Consider the following 17,524-nt stretch of genomic DNA (forward strand, 5'->3'; position numbering starts at 1 on the left):
CCAACCCAATCACTCAATCAGAGAGCTTCCTGCCCTGTCAACTATGAAAACAGCATCTGAAAACGCCTGAAAAAATGCCTATTATAGTCTCGCCCTTATTCTTTTACAAGGAAGTATTATACGAGTGCCACACATAACTCCCAGCAATAATTCTCACCTACTTAACTCAAATTAATGGAACTTGTCTATGGGAACATAAGAGAAAGGCAAAGTTTCTTATGCAGTTTCAATACACATGTTTCATTAATTCGAGTATAACCGTTACCATAGCCACCTCTAATACAAGGCCCCGGCCTACGATTTTGCAACGTCGCAGTGTAGGCCTAGAGTCTAATAGATGATTGGTGAAAAAGATCAGCTGGTATTTTTTAAAATCTTTTTCACCAATCATTAGATTCTAGGCCTACACTGCAACGTTGCAATATCATAGGCCAGGGCCTTGTATTAGAGGTGGCTATGCCGGTATCAATAGCCTACTATTGCAAGAGAATCCAGGATTATATATGGTGCAAATGATGACCACAACACTATCTTATAGGATGCCATTCCTAATTAGCTGGCAATGCATTAAAAGTATATTATAAAAGCATTTTTCCAGTTTTCACCCAATCTTTACTTCCACTTGTTCTTCCACTTTTACTGGACTAGTCAGCTGATTGAAACCAGTTATGCTACGTTGCTTGAATTTTTAATGGTCCAGTCAGCTGATTGAACCTAGTTATGGTACGTTGCTTACACTTCAACTGGGCTAGTCAGCTGATTGAACCCAGTCATGCTACTTTGCTTACATTTTTACTGGTCTAGTCAGCTGATTGAACCCAGTTATGCTACGTTGCTTACATTTTTACTGGTCTAGTAAGCTGATTGAACACAGTTATGCTACATTGCTTACATTTTTACTGGGCTAATCAGCTGATTGAACCCAGTCGTTATGCTACATTGCTTACATCTGGGCTAGTCAGCTGATTTATCCCAGTTATGGTATGTTGCTTACATTTTTCTGGTTTAGTCAGCTGATTGAACCCAGTTATGCAACGTTGCAATTTCACTGAGGCCATGGCATCCTACAAGAGATGTCTTCCAAATCACCTAGATCCCATTTCTATGGAAATAAAATTCAATTCTCAAAACAAAACACCCCAATGTGTTCATCAATCAGCCAAACAGCATCAATTGCTGTCAACTGCAACCACTTCATACCGTTGAGCACACTACACAACCTCTCGGGAAGAGAGATGGTGTAGGGGTGTAGGTTTCTCGGGTGGAGAGGGGAGCACATTCACACTATGACCGCTTTATCCTGTTCAGAATGCTGCGCAACCTCTCCAGAGGAGAGTTGGCAGCCGACTGAGAAATGAGACCACTGCGCAGGCCAGCTGCGCCGGTGGAGGGGAACCCAGCGGCGGTGGAGGGGGGAGGCACGTGAAGGTGGAGGGGATCGCGCAGGCGCGCCAGGTCATGTTCGATGCGCGCAATCTCGTCCTTGAGCGAGTTGTAGCGTGTGACGTCGAGGCCAATTTTGTTGGCGCGTTTGTGCAGCGTGATCAGATGTTGGCGGTCGCGCACGTCTGGCAGCAAGTATTCCTGCAAACAACAATTCAATTGAAATCTATGATACTTGGAATTCTTTTTTGTGTAGTTGAGAAGTTGATATTGTGGTAATTATTCATATTGAATGAAGAAGACTAAGAAATTGTCAAAAAACCACTGATTTATTGATAATTAGAAAGACCGGTTTCGGTTATTACACCATTGTCAATCTCTGATAAACATATCCGTGTTTATCACCATGTTTATCAGAGATTGACAATGGTGTAATAACCGAAACCGGTCTTTCTAATTATCAATAAATCAGTGGTTTTTTGACAATTTCTTAGTCTTCTTCATTCAATACTTGGAATTTGATTTTTTTGTGTAGGCTACACGCTGGTAGTAGGTATTCCCACAAACAATATTGATGATAATTGGGATTAGAATTATTTATGTATAGGGACGTTCCGATACCACCATTCTTTCGATACTTGGTATCGAATCGGTATCGATATTAGTAAAGTATCGAAAGAAAAGTATCGATACCACGAGTATCGAAAGAAAAGTATCGATACCAATATCACAAGCATCGAGTGAGCATTAAGTATCGGAATTACCAACTAAAATACTTATCTACTAACTGCAAAACTGCAATCTATCAAGTATAGTCTCAATAGTCTGTCGAAACAAAGAAGACCCTCTGGCAAGATGGGAAAATGACTCCAGTCTGGTCAATAAGGGTATCAATACGTTTCTTTCGATACTTTACTAATATCTTTACCCTCCTTTCGATACCAAGTATCGAAAGAATGGTGGTATCAGAACTGGAACGTCCCTAAAGATGGGTAAATGACTCAAGCTCGGTCAATATTGGTTCAAAAATTATCAATTTGATTTCAAATTGTAGGAATATTTGTTCAAGAATTATAAATGTGGTCTTAATAATAGATCAAATTGATAATTTTTGAACCAATGTTGACTGAGCTTGAGTCAGTTATGTACTGTTTGTTATTAGTGATGTCATAATGTCTGGTAACTGCTACACTGGGCTATAATCAGTACTATGATTTTCATCTATATTAATCCTTATAATCTTCTAAAATTCATATAAAAATTTATCTATGATTATGTCATTAATTGAAGTGAACTTTTACCCTTTTCGCCATTCGATACCGTTTCGATACTCCAACTTGCGTATCGATACCAGTAAAGTATCGAATCATTCGATACCGATACCGACACCACCGGTATCGAAAGCAAAGTATCGATACCAGTAAGTATCGGAACGTCCCTATTTATGTACAGAGGGGTCCAAAAAATGTATGGACTCTTCGACAGTGAATATCTTGGTAACACACTGGCAGCTGTCAACTCCTGGTTTCGAGCTCCCCCAGCGCATCTGAGTGGTGCTTAACAAAATTTGAACCCAACATGGGAGATGCAATGCATCATTTTACAAATGGGGACTTGCGGACTCCCCACTATGTGACTGTGGGGCGATGGAGCAGACAGTGCAGTGCACCACATCATATTTGAATCTGAGAGACGTGACTACCTGGACGAGGCTAACCACTTCACTGTAGCCAGTCCCCAGGCAATACAGTACATTTCAACTCTTGACGTGTCTCCCATGAAGTATCACCAGAAAATGATACAGTATCCATGATACAACTTGATACACAACACCATGGGATATCTTCTTAAATGCTATATTTTCTCTATGGTATCACTATAAATTATACAGTATCACCACAAAATGATACAGTATCATCTCAACTTGACATAAAACACCATGGAATATCCTTCCCATCTCACTACTAATTGAAGGTGAACAACAGGCATACTAATATTATTATTTCTAAATCAAAATTGAATTGAAAATATCCTTTACTTGGCGAACTTAGGACTTCCAACTCCTCTCTATAGCCGTGTCCACACTGAACAAATGTTCGACATACATGTTCGGCAAACATGTTTGTTGAGGGACTCAAGGACAAACATTTTAAATAGTTTGGACAATCATTGTTTGTCAAACAAAAAATTACTGTTTTTCCGAACATTTCCAGATTTGACAGCTGTAAAACATAAAACCTGTTCTCCCCCATTTGTTTGGTGACGCGTCCACACTGGCCACGGGCAAACATTGTTTGTCAAACATAATAAAATTTGCCCAAACTGTTTCAACAAACATGTTTGTCGAACGTTCAGTGTGGACACGACTCTAATTCAATGCTATATTTCCTCTATGATATTACCATAAATGATACAGTATCGCCAAAAAATATGATACAGTATCAACGAAATATCACCAAAAAATGATACAGTATCAACACAATATGATATAGTATCAAAACAATGATACATTATTTATTTATCATTTACAATTAACTTAAGGACAAAGAAACAGACTACAGTCCAAAACTTCTTTTCATCCCAATTCCATGAAATAAATTGTCCAAATAAAGGTTATGTGTGACTTTCCAATTCTTCACTAATTTCCAACACAATATGATACAATATATCACCAAAAAATGATACAGTATCAACAAAATATGATACAATATCCTCCTACTCCAATACAATATTTATTAATACAATATTTTTCCTACTGGCGAACAACTGTTTCACTTATGCCAGTAGTTCTTCACCTCCAGCCGCATTTTACAGATAGTTGATACAGATATTTAGAATAATAATCATTGTTTTTTTATTTGAATTGTTACATCTTTGTATTATTACTATTATTTCATCCACCGATCACCGGTAAATGGGGTATAAGGATATGTCAATTTGTCATTAATCAAATAGTAACATGTTATCTATCTTCTTGAACCTCCATCTTGAGGTTTGTAAGAATCTTTATATTCCTCCACTGAGTAGGCTCATATGGATAGCACCTCTTTTTTCAATAACAATCTGAAAGCTTTACCTGACTTTTCTTTTATGTGAGATGGCAATAAGTTGTACATCCGGATACCTGAACTTCTTACCCCTTTGTTTATTTCAATAAACTGCCAATAGCTATTAAAGAAACAGTTCCAATCAATTCATTCAAATCGAAAACAAAAAAGTGGCTCCTGTCCAATAGAATCAATCATGGAGAGCAATTAGTTCTATGAAAAATTTTCCATACTGTTTCATTCTCATTTTCTTCATTATAATGATTTTTTCCCATGAGTATTATAAATGTTTTTTTTTTATGTTAAATTTTTATAAAATTTCTACATCTTAGGTTATCAATTTTCTTTTTTAAATTTGTGTACCATAGAAATGTGGTTTTTATGAACTTCTAATGACTCGCAAAATGTATCTTTATTAGAATTTTCAACTTTTGGCATAAAATCTTGAAGAATAGCAAAATTAGTGGCATCCCGACACATATTCATATATAGTGGGGGCCACATTTTCTAAGATCAGCAAGTAATCAACCAATTGTATTAATACTTTGTAAATAATTGTACCTTATATGCTTTTTGTAATCATGTCTATAATTTGAATAAACTCCTCTGGTCGTGTTGTACCCTCGACCAGAGACATTATTATTATTGTTTTTGGTCAAATAAATTGAATCGAACAATATCACCAAAAATGATACAGTATCATCTCAACTTGATACAAAACTCACCTGTTTGGTGAGCACAAAGTAGGCGTAGGCGGCCATGGCAGTGCCGTAGGTGACAAAGTAGGTGACCGGCTCCATGATGTCCCAGCTGTACTCCCACCAGGTGAGTCGGGCCAGGATGCCGAATTGCACCGACATCAGGCTAAGGCCGAACCAGGTCAGCACCGTCGTGCGTCGAATCGCCACTGCCTCCAGCGATTGCCGCTTCTACAAAACAAGATAATGAGATAAAAAAATAGCTATTTATGTATTAATAGCGTAATGCGTGGTTTTATCGCTCGCGCAAAACAGTTACCATGCGACATGAAGCGGAGCGTGATAATTTTGCAAGAGCGATAAAGAAGCTTTACGCGTGAATTAAATACACCATTTTTTCTACAACTTTAATTTACTTTACTTTTCTTGTTCGTCACAATTACTGAACTGCATTAGGCAGTTAAGTAAGCATTAAGGTAGCAACGATCCCGCAGTATATGACACGTCAAAGTTTAATCTAATATCTACCATCCCTCCTATTTCAACACAACAGATCCCACATAACATACATCGACCAAACACTATTCAACAAGGAAGTCTGCTAACCTGTACGGCCACAATACAATAAGGAATTCCCTGAGTGTTTTTTTGAACTCCTTCAAGCCATCAATTTCTCTTATGTGAGATGGGATTGAATTAAATATTTTCATTCCCATATAAAACGGGCCACTCTCCAGCAGGCTTAGTCTGTGATGTGGGTAAACAAAACCTCTAAATCGAGTATTATGGGGATGACTCACCTGGTTCTCCTCATACATTTGTCTATTTTTAAAAACGAAGATTGCTATATCTAATATATAAATAGCAGGAGCCGTCAGCAATCTCTTTTCTTTAAAATAAGGTCTGCAAGAGCGCATTGTCTTAATCTTATAAATTATCCTAATGGCTTTCTTCTGCAGTATGAATATTCCATTATTCTCTATACTTTTTCCCCAAAAAATAACTCCATATCTCATAACTGACAGAAAATAAGCATGATATACAAAAAGAACAGTTTTTTCACTCCCTACTCTAGCCATTACTCTTAATGCAAACAAGGCTCTATTCAATTTACCAGTGACATGAGAAATATGTAGCTTCCACTTCGAATCACTCTCCATCATCAGACCCAAGAATGTCGTGGAATCAGAAGTTTCAACTCTACTTTGAGTATTCAAGTTTATTCCAAAACTTTTATAGTCTCTGCTGAGGGGAATTACTTTAGTTTTTTTGCAGTTCAAACTAAGACTATTCTGAACAAACCACGAATCTAATTCAGCAAGACACCTCTCAGCCTCTCTGTTCTCAGCCTATCAAACATTCACTGTTCCTACTGGTGATTAAAGCTGTAGTGACGTCCGCAAAAAGAGAGAGTTTGAAATTGACGTGACTCTCGATGTCATTAACATAGACTAGGTATAAGAGGGGACCCAATATTGAACCCTGCGGTACTCCCTGAGACATAGGTAACCAAGAAGAGCTGCATGTTTCATTACCAACAGATATTGACACTCTATGGAACCTCCCCGATAAATATGACTGGAACCATGAGTATAACTGCCCAAACCTGTCAAATTACTTATATCGGCGGAGTTACAATTACCGACTTTTTAGGTTAAGATCTGACTTTTTGGCGAGCTGCTTGCCATCAGCTGATTAGCGAGCGTAAAGAAACTCTTCTGCGCATGCGCCAATGATCAACGAGCTTAAAGAAAATCTACTGCGCATGCGCGGATGGTTAGTGAGCGAAAAATTAGATTCTCCTCAGAAATAAGCTGTTTTACGAGGAGAATTGAGTATATAAATTCTTTCTTTACGCTCAGTTGTAGAAAAAATATTTTTCAACACAGTACATCGCACAATCTACAGTTGAATAACATCGAAACAATGTCAATAAAAGCAAATTTTATTTGGATTGTATTGTCATGTCATGCTGAATGTCAGGTCTTAATAAGTAAGCATAACAATTCACAATAAGCAAGCACACATGAAAGACAGTTATGAAAACTAGAGTACTTAAAAACTACGCTACCTTCTATCACCAAAATCCTTCACACTGTAGTAGGCTTTTGAAACAATAAATTTCTATACTACTTTACTCTTATAAATAAAAATTGAAATCTAAGTAATACACCCTTTTGAAACTTATTTACTCAGGATAATGACATCATATAGCCGAAACATGTTGTGAGTAAACAATAATTATTTCAAGAAGGTTACATAGATTTATATTTTTATTTATATTCAAAAGTAGCCCTAACGGAAAAAACTACTATACTATTGAAAATTCTGTTATCTGACAAGGACTGCAGCTTGGTAAGTAAATCATTATACAACTTTGCTCCAATATGAGAGGGTCCATTTTCTCGTACAGCTGCATTCGGTGTTGTCTCAAAGTCAGTATATTCCTTCCTCAAACTTGGTTGAATGCTAATGAGCTTCTTCTCAATGTAGATAAAATAACAATCAATACTCATAATAACAATAACAATAATCAAATTTGGGCTTAAAAGTAGACCTGCTTCCAATAATAAGGCTCTAACATTTTTGGAATCATTGTAGACCCTACTCTAACTTGGACCCATCACATTGCCAGTCTGAAAAATAAGTTGAGCAGCAGTGTATTTGCCCTCAAACTTCTTTGTGGTGAGCTGGACCAGGATGGCATTTGTCAGGCCTATTTCGTCATTTTTCAGTCTCATGTCCAATATGGCCTAATAGTCTGGGGTTGTGCAGCACAAGCGCATGATATCTTTTTCTTACAGAAAAAGGCTGTGAAAGTCATTGCTAGAGCTCCATTTCGTGAACATTGTAGACAAATTTTTAAGGGATTGCGTAGGTCTATATCAACACTCTTTTCATTATACATATTACAATGTTCACTTTTTTTGAAAGCTAATCCCGATAAAATGGAGTTGAGACGAAGTGCTCTACACACACACACACACACACACACACACACACACACACACACACACACACACACACACACACACACACACACACACACACACACACACACACACACACACACACACACACACACACACAACACACACACACACACACACACACACACACACACACATAATACACGAACAAGTAAATCTTTGAATGTGAGAAGAAGCAGACTCCACAAGACAGATCAAAGCCCCACTAATGCCGCAATCAAAATTATGAATAAACTGCCCATTGAAATAAGGCAACTCAGTTACAAAAGGTTTAGAAATGTGTTAGAAAAATTCTCGTAGATAATCCCTTCTACTCTGTCAAAGAATATATATGGAGAAAAAACTATATTCAAGGGATTTTGAAATGAATTTAAAATAATGTATATTTTTGAATGATGTGTATTAATGTATATTATGAACTGTATGTAATGTATATTTGAATTTGAATCCAATGTACTACTGTGACTGTTTATTGTAGTGTTTTATTGTGCTGTATTGTATTGTGTTGACTGGCCTATATGTCAAATTGTGATGTACTATTGAGGCTAATAAAAAAAATCTATTCTATTCTAGTATTTTGAGTATGGATACCAGATACCAGAGTACTTAAAAACTACGCTACCTTCTATCAACAAAATCCTTTAAACTGTAGTAGGCTTTTGAAACAAGGAATTTGTATTCTTCACTCTTAAATATTCTGATATTTGGCTATCACTTGGTTGAAATAATGTTAACACGAAATTACTTCATATTTTTTCTTTATCATCGTATTATTTATTGGAATTACTATTAGTAGGCTACTTTTTATTTTCATTTATTTTGTCTTCTTGTTGTTTCTGCATGTTTCAGAATTCTTTTACTTTGTACTGTCCTCTTTACGAACTCACAGCTAGCGCACAAGTCTGACTTTGCTGGCTGTGCCAAAGATTTATTATAATTCACATTTGGAGAAATAAATAAATAAATCTGACAAGGACTGCAGCTCGGAAGGTATATCATTATACAACTTTGCTCCAATATGAGAGGGCATTTTCTCGTACAGCTGCAATCGGTGTTGTCTCAAAGACAGTTTATTCGTTCCTCTGGTATTATAAGTGAGAATATCAGCAGTATTGTATTTAGATTAGATACAGAACAACAAACATCACAATAGATTAATGTTGAAATGGAATCTAGTTGGACGTACATGAATGAAATTGACAGAGTATACAGTGGTTGCATATCCACATTTTAGAGTGTAGAGTATAGTGTTTTTTCAACTTCAGTGTACTGGTTGACAGCTAATCACCTTTGCTTCCGTTACAATTGCCGTTTTTATAATAAAACACAAGGAGAAAGATTAGAATAGGTCCAAGTTGCACAAGGTCAAGGTTGCATAAGACCAAGGTCCGGTTGCACAAAAGCCTGATAAACTTTAACCGTGATTAAATTCACGAGAAGCTATTTTGAAAAGAAGTCGTAGAAGATGAAAATAAATTATGATTTTATAGTTCAAAGATGACAGTGTTCAAGTGGTAGAAAAAGAAGGAGGAGAAAATGAGGAAGTAGTAGAAGAAGGAACATGAAAAGGAATAGAAAAGAGAGGGGAGAAGAAAAAAGAAAAATGAAAATAAAATATAAATATATGAAAAGGTAATAAAATTCTATTCATAATGATGTTTGTTAAATACCAAATTCAACAATGAATTTCAATGAAATTTAGGATACTATACAAGCATTATTTAATTTTTTTCATTAAAATACAGACTTTTCACCTTATATGACATGAAACTCTACTAGGCTACATCTATTTATTTGTAAAAAAATAATTCATTAGATTCCCAATTCAAATGATTGAAAAACATAGTATAAATCCTCAAAAACCATGAACTTTGTTTCTGGAAATTGGAGTAGCCTATTTCTTGTTGGCACAACAATCTTGTATGTTTCTTTCAGTTCTCGTTTTTCTCATTATGCTGTTTTTTTATATTCACTTTATCTTCCACTTTTTCCACAATTAGGCTTTATTTTGTAACTTTTTCTTGATAACAAATTACAATTTACTATCATTTTCTGTTCTGATTTACACTTTCCCTTACTAGTCTTTACTATTTACGTTTTGTATGACTCCTTTCAATCATAGCTTCTTCTCCTGCCACTTTCACAGAAACAATCTTTAATACAAACGGCCAATCTTTGGCACAGCGTACAGGGGTCATTTACTTCTCTTATCTCATAGTTTTGAGCCAGTACCACACCACTATACAATCCTAGCCCATAAACAATCAATACTTTACTAAATAATAGAATCGGCACCATCATTTCCAATATACGACAAAATTTTGTTCAAATTCAATATTCCTTTCTTATTACAGTAAGCTTAAATTAAAATTTCATGGCATCATAAGAATATTAACACTGGGAAAAAATATAGGTACAAATTTCACTCATCCTAATCACTCCAATGTTATTAACAATTTACAAATGAACTGGTCTACAATTTTACAATGTTCCACGGGTATTTCCCATGTAAAGTATTTGTACGAAATGTTATGGATAAATAAATAAATTTTGTCGAATTTTACACTACCTAAAAATAAATTGCATTGAAACATAAATTTTGAAACATTAAGGAATTTGAGAAATATATAGTGAGGTTTCAAAAATCACATATAGTAAACATGGCTTGAATATAGCAGCTGCTAAAATCTGCTACATCTGATTATTTACTGGACAAATAAGGGGTTAGGTTTTGCATGAAAATGGCAAAATTCTAGTATTATCAGCATTACTGGATATTCTTCAGATAGACTTTTTATTTCTTCGAATAATTAAAAAAAATATTGCGTTTTCAATTGTTTCCTTGTATTATTTGTTAAGAGATCATTTATGGGATATTATCCTTGTGCTCTCATATGAATCTCAAAATAATTAATAAATTATTTGACAATTTGGTATTTTTAAATCATGCGAGCTCTTTAGAAATTCTATAGACCTTAAAATCAGCAATTTTGTTATTGTATGTAGTTGACAAAACGCTCACTGGGCGCTGAATGACTGTCAAATATTATTTTTTTAAAATCAAATTAGAGGTACATTGATTGTTAGCACATAATAAAATAATATAGGAAAGAATTTGCTTGTACCAGGACCTCCTAAATACTAGGAGGTCCTGCTGTTTACAAGTACTTTCAAAATTAGAATAGGATGAACTTTTCAAGAGAAGATGTTTGAACTTGAGAATTGATGATAATATTAATACTTTAATTAAATACTCTATCACTTTCATTGATGGATAATATAAATACATATAGATGTCCATGGTGAGGTCCACAATATAATGGCAGTGAAGAAAGACAGGAAAACAGCGTTGCCGATGATAGACAAGGATAGCAACACCAATGTTAATAAAATACTGCCCTTATAACGTGTGGACCTCACTTGAAACGAATATAACTGAAGTTTGTGATCCTATGTAAAATGTGAAAAAAGTGAATAATTCGATTGCAGTAGACTAACCTTTTCTAGCGGTTCGAGACTAACTTTCAACGATTCAAGCTGAGTGACTAGTTCGCGCTCTTTCTTGATCTGGTGCTCTTCCACATTCAAGGCTTCGTACAGCTGATGCACCAGAGTCCGCACATCCGAGAGTCTGTTCAGGTCATCCTGAAAATTATTCAAATATTCCCAACAATAATTAACAATAGAATAGAATAAAGTTTATTCCTTCAAGTATACACAATATACAATTGGAAACGTCAACCATAGACTAAATCAAGATTTTATCAAATAAACATGTCGATTCCAATTCTATGCACTATATAATTCAAAAATTACTTCCAATTCTGATGTCAATAGCAAATATAAATATACAGTATATGGAGTGATCCGTGGTCTAGTGGATAGAGTGCTTGCGTAGCAGCTTAGAGATCCCGGGTTCAAACCCTCTCATTACCAAAAGTCTTTTAACCAGATCACTCCCGTATTATCGGATGGGCACGATGAACTGTCGGTCCCAGCTGAAGTATGACATTCGTAAGGCCCATTGACGGCATCAATTATATATTCAGGCGGTGGGACCTTCCCTCAAGGGACTCCCCACCAACAAAAGCCATACAAATTTACTTTCACTTTATAAATATATATATTTAGAAATAATATTGTTAAAATAATATTCCCTCATCCAATACTCAGCTAGTGAATAAAGAGGATTTTCCGTTAGAAGCCTTTCCAATCTATTCTTGAAGGCATTTATTGTCATGGCTCTCACATTGCAGGGTAGCTTGTTAAATATTTTAAAAGAAATTAATTTTGAACTTTCCTGAACTCTCCCAAGTCTGGTAAAAGGCACATCAATGTGTTCCCTATTTATTGTATTATAGTGGTGAATATTTTTCCTACTTATAAACTAATTTATATTTTTCTTTACATTACTTTACATTAACAGCTAACATGAAAACGAACAAGCTATAAACAGTCATTATTTCTTGATTGATGAACAATGGCTTGCAGTGCTCAAATAGTGAACAAATAATATTCAATTTGTATTCAAAATATATAGGAATCTTGGTAGTCGAACGAGACAGTCCCATTGTAAACAGCAGTCTACATTCTTTAAACAGCAAGTACTGTAACAAAATATTTAAGTAAAGCCTGGTTTTCACTATTAGAGTTAGGGGTAGAGTTCCCTGGGCAAGTACTAACTATCTTGTGAACTATTTCAATGAAAACGTTCATGGTAGAGTATTAGTTTTTAGTAGAGGAGAGTGGAATAGCACCGTGGGATAGTATTCTACCACTTGCCTTCCCCCACCACCGCTTCTCACTCTACTCTACCACTACTATGCTAATGGAAACCGTCTCGAGCTAGTAGAGTAGAGTCGTGCCACAGACTATCAAGCTTAAGAAGTATTGTTATTTATTAAAAAGTATTAATTTACTAATAAGTGTTAATTTATTTAAAATAAAAGTATTGAAATTTTAAGGCTAGTTCTGTTAAGTAGACAACACACTTTACCGCTCACTAATTGTAGTGAAAACAGTTACTCGACCAAGTAAGTAGAGTAGAGCTAGCTCGGTAGAGTTAGTATGCCAGTTACTGAATTACTAACTCTACTAGTGAAAACCAGTCTTGAGGGCAAACAACATTGAGCTTTTTTTCAAGCGTCAACCCAATCAGCCAATCGTAGAGCTTTCTGCCCTGCCGAATCTAAAAACGCAGTTAGTTTAAGAACGCCTGAAAATTGCTTAATACAACTTAGTCTGGCCCCAATACTTAAGTAACATGGTAGTACAAATAGATGTAATCCTATTACATCTTATTATTTTATCATTGATGAATGAAGTTATCATTTCGTTATTGTTTCTAATTGAATAAATTAACAGTTCCTTGATTTTTATGTATGTATTCTAGCTAAGTGCAGTAGCTCATATTTAATTTTTGTAAAGCTTTTTTGTATTTTGTTCTTGACAAATAAATAAATAAAATTCAAAATTAAATAAAAATTCTCAGCAACTACTGCCTACGAGCTACCGTACATAGAAGAAGTCACAACTTAATACCAGAGACAAATAATCCATTTAAATATATTTAATCTGTGTGGTAATATTTTTAACCTCATTCTTTTTTGAAACTTTTATTTGTAAAAATTTGGGAGAAGACAGTTTCGGATTCGGGCTATTCCTGTTGTCTTTTCCCAATCATATTATATATTATAATTATGATTTGTAATTGTCAATGAAATGAATAAATAAATAAATAAAATAATACTGATGGTGAACTAAAGTCACGTTTACACCAGAATAACACTCGTTTCCAGAAATCGTTTGTATGACTTGGCCTCAAGTTGTTAAATAAAATTTCTCTTGAAATGAAGAGGATACAAAATCGACTTGTTTTTAAAACAAAAATTCTTCGGTTTCTTAGAGGGAGTTGTCAACAAAATTTTGTCCACAAATAGTTTTCTTCAAAAAAGTTGTCAATTTTTTATTAAAGTTAATTTTTTCTTAATAATTGCTTTTAGTTAAATTTTGATGTGCTTTTTAAGAAATTGGTTAAAAAATTGTCTAAATTTGTTGAGATCCCAAATGATAACTCTGGTGGCTTACCTTAACCCTTCTACTACTAACGTTTTTCACATACACAAAAAACCAAGTGGGGTAACTGGGTTATCCCAACAAGATTTCTGTTTTATATAATTATTCTATATTATTTTCCATTAATTCATCTATAAAATGCATTACAAAAGCTATTAATAAAAAATAAATTTATTTTGTTGAACAACAAAATTGAGCATTCTATCATAATATAGATGTAGGGGAAATGTTGTCAAATAATTGAATTATGGCTATAGAGAAGCAATTTTTTCAATTTTTTTTTTTTTTTTTTTAAGATTACGTCCTAAAGACTCCAGTCATGGAGTATAAGACAAGTCATGTTATTACATAATAATTCTAACACTAAGTAGTTCAACCTAGTTTAGGTTTGAAAGGAATTCTTGTACACTATAAAAAGCTCTATCAACTAAATATTTTTTAATTTGTTTTTTGAAAATCTTCAAATCATCATTACTTTTCAAGATTTGAGGTAGCTTGTTATAAAATTTCCTACCAATATAATCTGGTTTTTGTTCAAATAACCTACTATTGTGACCCATTATATGATAATCTGCTCTGTTTCGCGTATTATACTCATGAACATCTGAATTCTGGATCACACCACTCGTTTTCACATGCATTACAACTTCATATACATACAAAGATGGTTTTAAGTTTTAAAATGGTTTTAAAGATACATATATCTTATGTATTTCGATAATGGATGAAATATACAAAAAAATTGCATGACATGGAATACCAAGCGGGGTAATAGAGTTAACCCAAGGATAAATCCGCTAATAATTAAAAAAATAAGAGGAATGAAATTATTTTATGAGATTAAACAACTAAAGTGATATGTTTTTAACAAGTAATCAAGGTTTCAATGAAATACGTCGACATTATCTACAAAAAATGTGGGTTGGGGTAGTCCAATTACCCTCTTGGTAGTAGAAGGGTTAAGAAGTGAGTACTTTTTACATCTTCACGGTGAAAATGTTGGACTTTTATTGAAGAATTTGCAATTTCTTGTTATAGTGAAGCCCTAGTTTTAATGGCGGTATTTGATTGACATTGGTGGTGCTATCCTTGTCTATCTTTCGACAAAGCAGATAGCGCTATCCTCATCTAGCTCCGCAACGTTAACAGCTCATTTTTCAACAATGTAGAAATATTATTATTTAATCTAAATTATGAAAATGCATCATTAAATAATTATTGAGTTATTTTTCCTTGACAAATAAAATATAATTGATTATTTTCAACAAGAACGAAAAGCTGATATCACATCAGATATACCAGTATCAGCTATCTTCCATAGAAGGCAGTGGCAAAGCAGAGAATCGGCAAATCTGTTCTCCAATCCTTCTTTATTCATTTATACATTGATAGATACAATATAATTCTCAACTATGAATGATTGGGGGGGGGGGACAACAGGCTTGAAGCCCAAAACTGTTCCTTTCCCAAATTTGGATAGAAATTGTCCAAAAATAGGTTATGTTTAGATTAAATTTTTTCTTCACTGCCATTATAACGTGGACCTCACTATAGCTGAGATATGGTCTAATCTAGTCAATATTAGTGTAGCATGAGCGAATAACATTTTCAATGATAATAATTAATATTTAGTTACCTTAGTCATATTGAGCATATTTCTATCAGGAACATCTACATTATATTCTACGTCATTAATGGTTAGTTTGAAATCGTCCATTAGTAGCGACTCTATGGAGCTTGAGGACGCTATTCTCACGCCGTCTGCAAACAAATAACATCAATCAATCAACCAATTTATAAATCAATCAACCTATCAAACAATCAATCAATTAATCAGTCAATCTATCAATCAATACATGTATTTCTTTGTCCCATTGAACAGACCACGTTTAAACATGTTATTTGCAATAGAAAGATCTAGAACAGTGCAACATACAAATTGTTTCCTTCAATGAACAATGCGCCTGTACAATAGTTTAAACCATTCTTGACCGATTCTTGACCCATTTGGTGATAATTTACGCAAATTGTGTTTTGAATCTATGCAAGCTCTTCAATTTCAACTGTCACATTATTTTGCAGACCTTCAATATATTCTTCCTTTCATTTTTCCTTCGTTCTTTTTTTTATCAAATTTTTTCGTTTTATTCATTAATTTTTTTTCAATTTTCAAAATATAGTTCTTATTAAAAAATATAAAAAAATGTAGTTCTTATTAAAATGTATTCTTATAATAAACTTTTTACTAACTATCTTATCTTCTTTTAAGCAATTTTTTCTGTTTTCTTAGTCAAGTTTATCTTAATTTTCAATATCAAGTTCTTATTTCTAAAACAGTTTTATCTCTAAGTAACTAATTTATGTTTTCTTTATTTAGTTTTTTAATTTTAAGTTCTTAAATAATATTATTTCTAAATCATTTGTGTCATACTTTTTGTGTAAATGAGGTTCGTTTTGGCGTTTAGCTGTAAACCTTTTCGAGTTGTACTTTTTTCATGTAATGTATTCTCAATAAATAAATATCATTAGAGATGAAAACTATCTTGGATCCTTCTGAGCCCGTAGGGTTTCCAGCAACCAAACAACTCTTCATTTTGACTAAGGATAAGAACTGGTGTTGTTTTCCATGTTAAGGCACTTTTTAATAGCTCGGTTGAAGTTAAGAAACTTCGTTTCAAAACAAAATACACTTAATTTTTCGACTGAGAAATATGGAATGCATTTTACTTCTTGAAAGGAGCTTCATCAACCTTACAGTCTGATTGTTGAGGCTGATTCGCTGATTGTTTAAAGCTTCATCAGCTACATAGGCTGATTTTTCAGCTGATTGTTGAGGAGCTTTATCAGCGTCACAGGTTGGCATGCAGATAAAGCTCATACTCAGGAGTGTGATGCATTCCACATTTCTCAACCAAAAATGTGGGTGTGATTGAATATTTACTTTGAAACAGAATGTCTGAACTTAAGAGTGTCAAACTGTTAATGTGTTTGCTTCAACAGAGTAAAAACACTGTTGACAAAAAAGTGAAACCTAATCAAACTATGAGATAATTTCGATCAATCAATTAATAATTCTGATACAAGAATATAGCTTAATGTCCTGTACCTTGAATAGTTTATTATTGGATGAACATCTAACTTACTCAGCAACAAGACATAATAACATAACAAACAATATCCAAATAATTTCCCATATCATTACCATTTTAGTGATCTTGTCATATTCAAAGTTTCACTATTACTAGTAGTTCTGTGAACAGTAGACCTCACGCAGTTTTCTCATCCACAAGTATCTGATTTCACCTGTTTTAGTTGATTCAGTTGAATCATA

The 17,524-nt window shown here is 34.1% G+C and overlaps 1 protein-coding gene across 3 annotated transcripts in view; it reads right to left on the reverse strand.

The window, feature by feature from the left end:
- Positions 1 to 742: 742 nt before the first annotated feature.
- The window catches only part of LOC111051782 (calcium uniporter protein, mitochondrial), a 394,346-nt gene continuing 377,564 nt past the window's right edge, over positions 743 to 17,524 (reverse strand). For 2 of the 3 annotated variants that reach the window (XM_039437436.1, XM_039437434.1), the window contains 4 exons: positions 15,830 to 15,954; positions 11,617 to 11,763; positions 5,156 to 5,359; positions 743 to 1,584 (listed from right to left, as the gene is read on the reverse strand). In XM_039437436.1, coding sequence (XP_039293370.1) covers positions 1,285 to 1,584; positions 5,156 to 5,359; positions 11,617 to 11,763; positions 15,830 to 15,954 — 776 coding nt within the window. In that variant the 3' untranslated portion in view covers positions 743 to 1,284. The remainder of the gene's footprint in view (positions 1,585 to 5,155; positions 5,360 to 11,616; positions 11,764 to 15,829; positions 15,955 to 17,524) is intronic. The other variant, XM_039437435.1, reaches the window with a different exon arrangement.

This window comes from Nilaparvata lugens, chromosome 11 (genome assembly GCF_014356525.2).
Source record: "Nilaparvata lugens isolate BPH chromosome 11, ASM1435652v1, whole genome shotgun sequence".
NCBI lineage: Eukaryota > Metazoa > Arthropoda > Insecta > Hemiptera > Delphacidae > Nilaparvata > Nilaparvata lugens.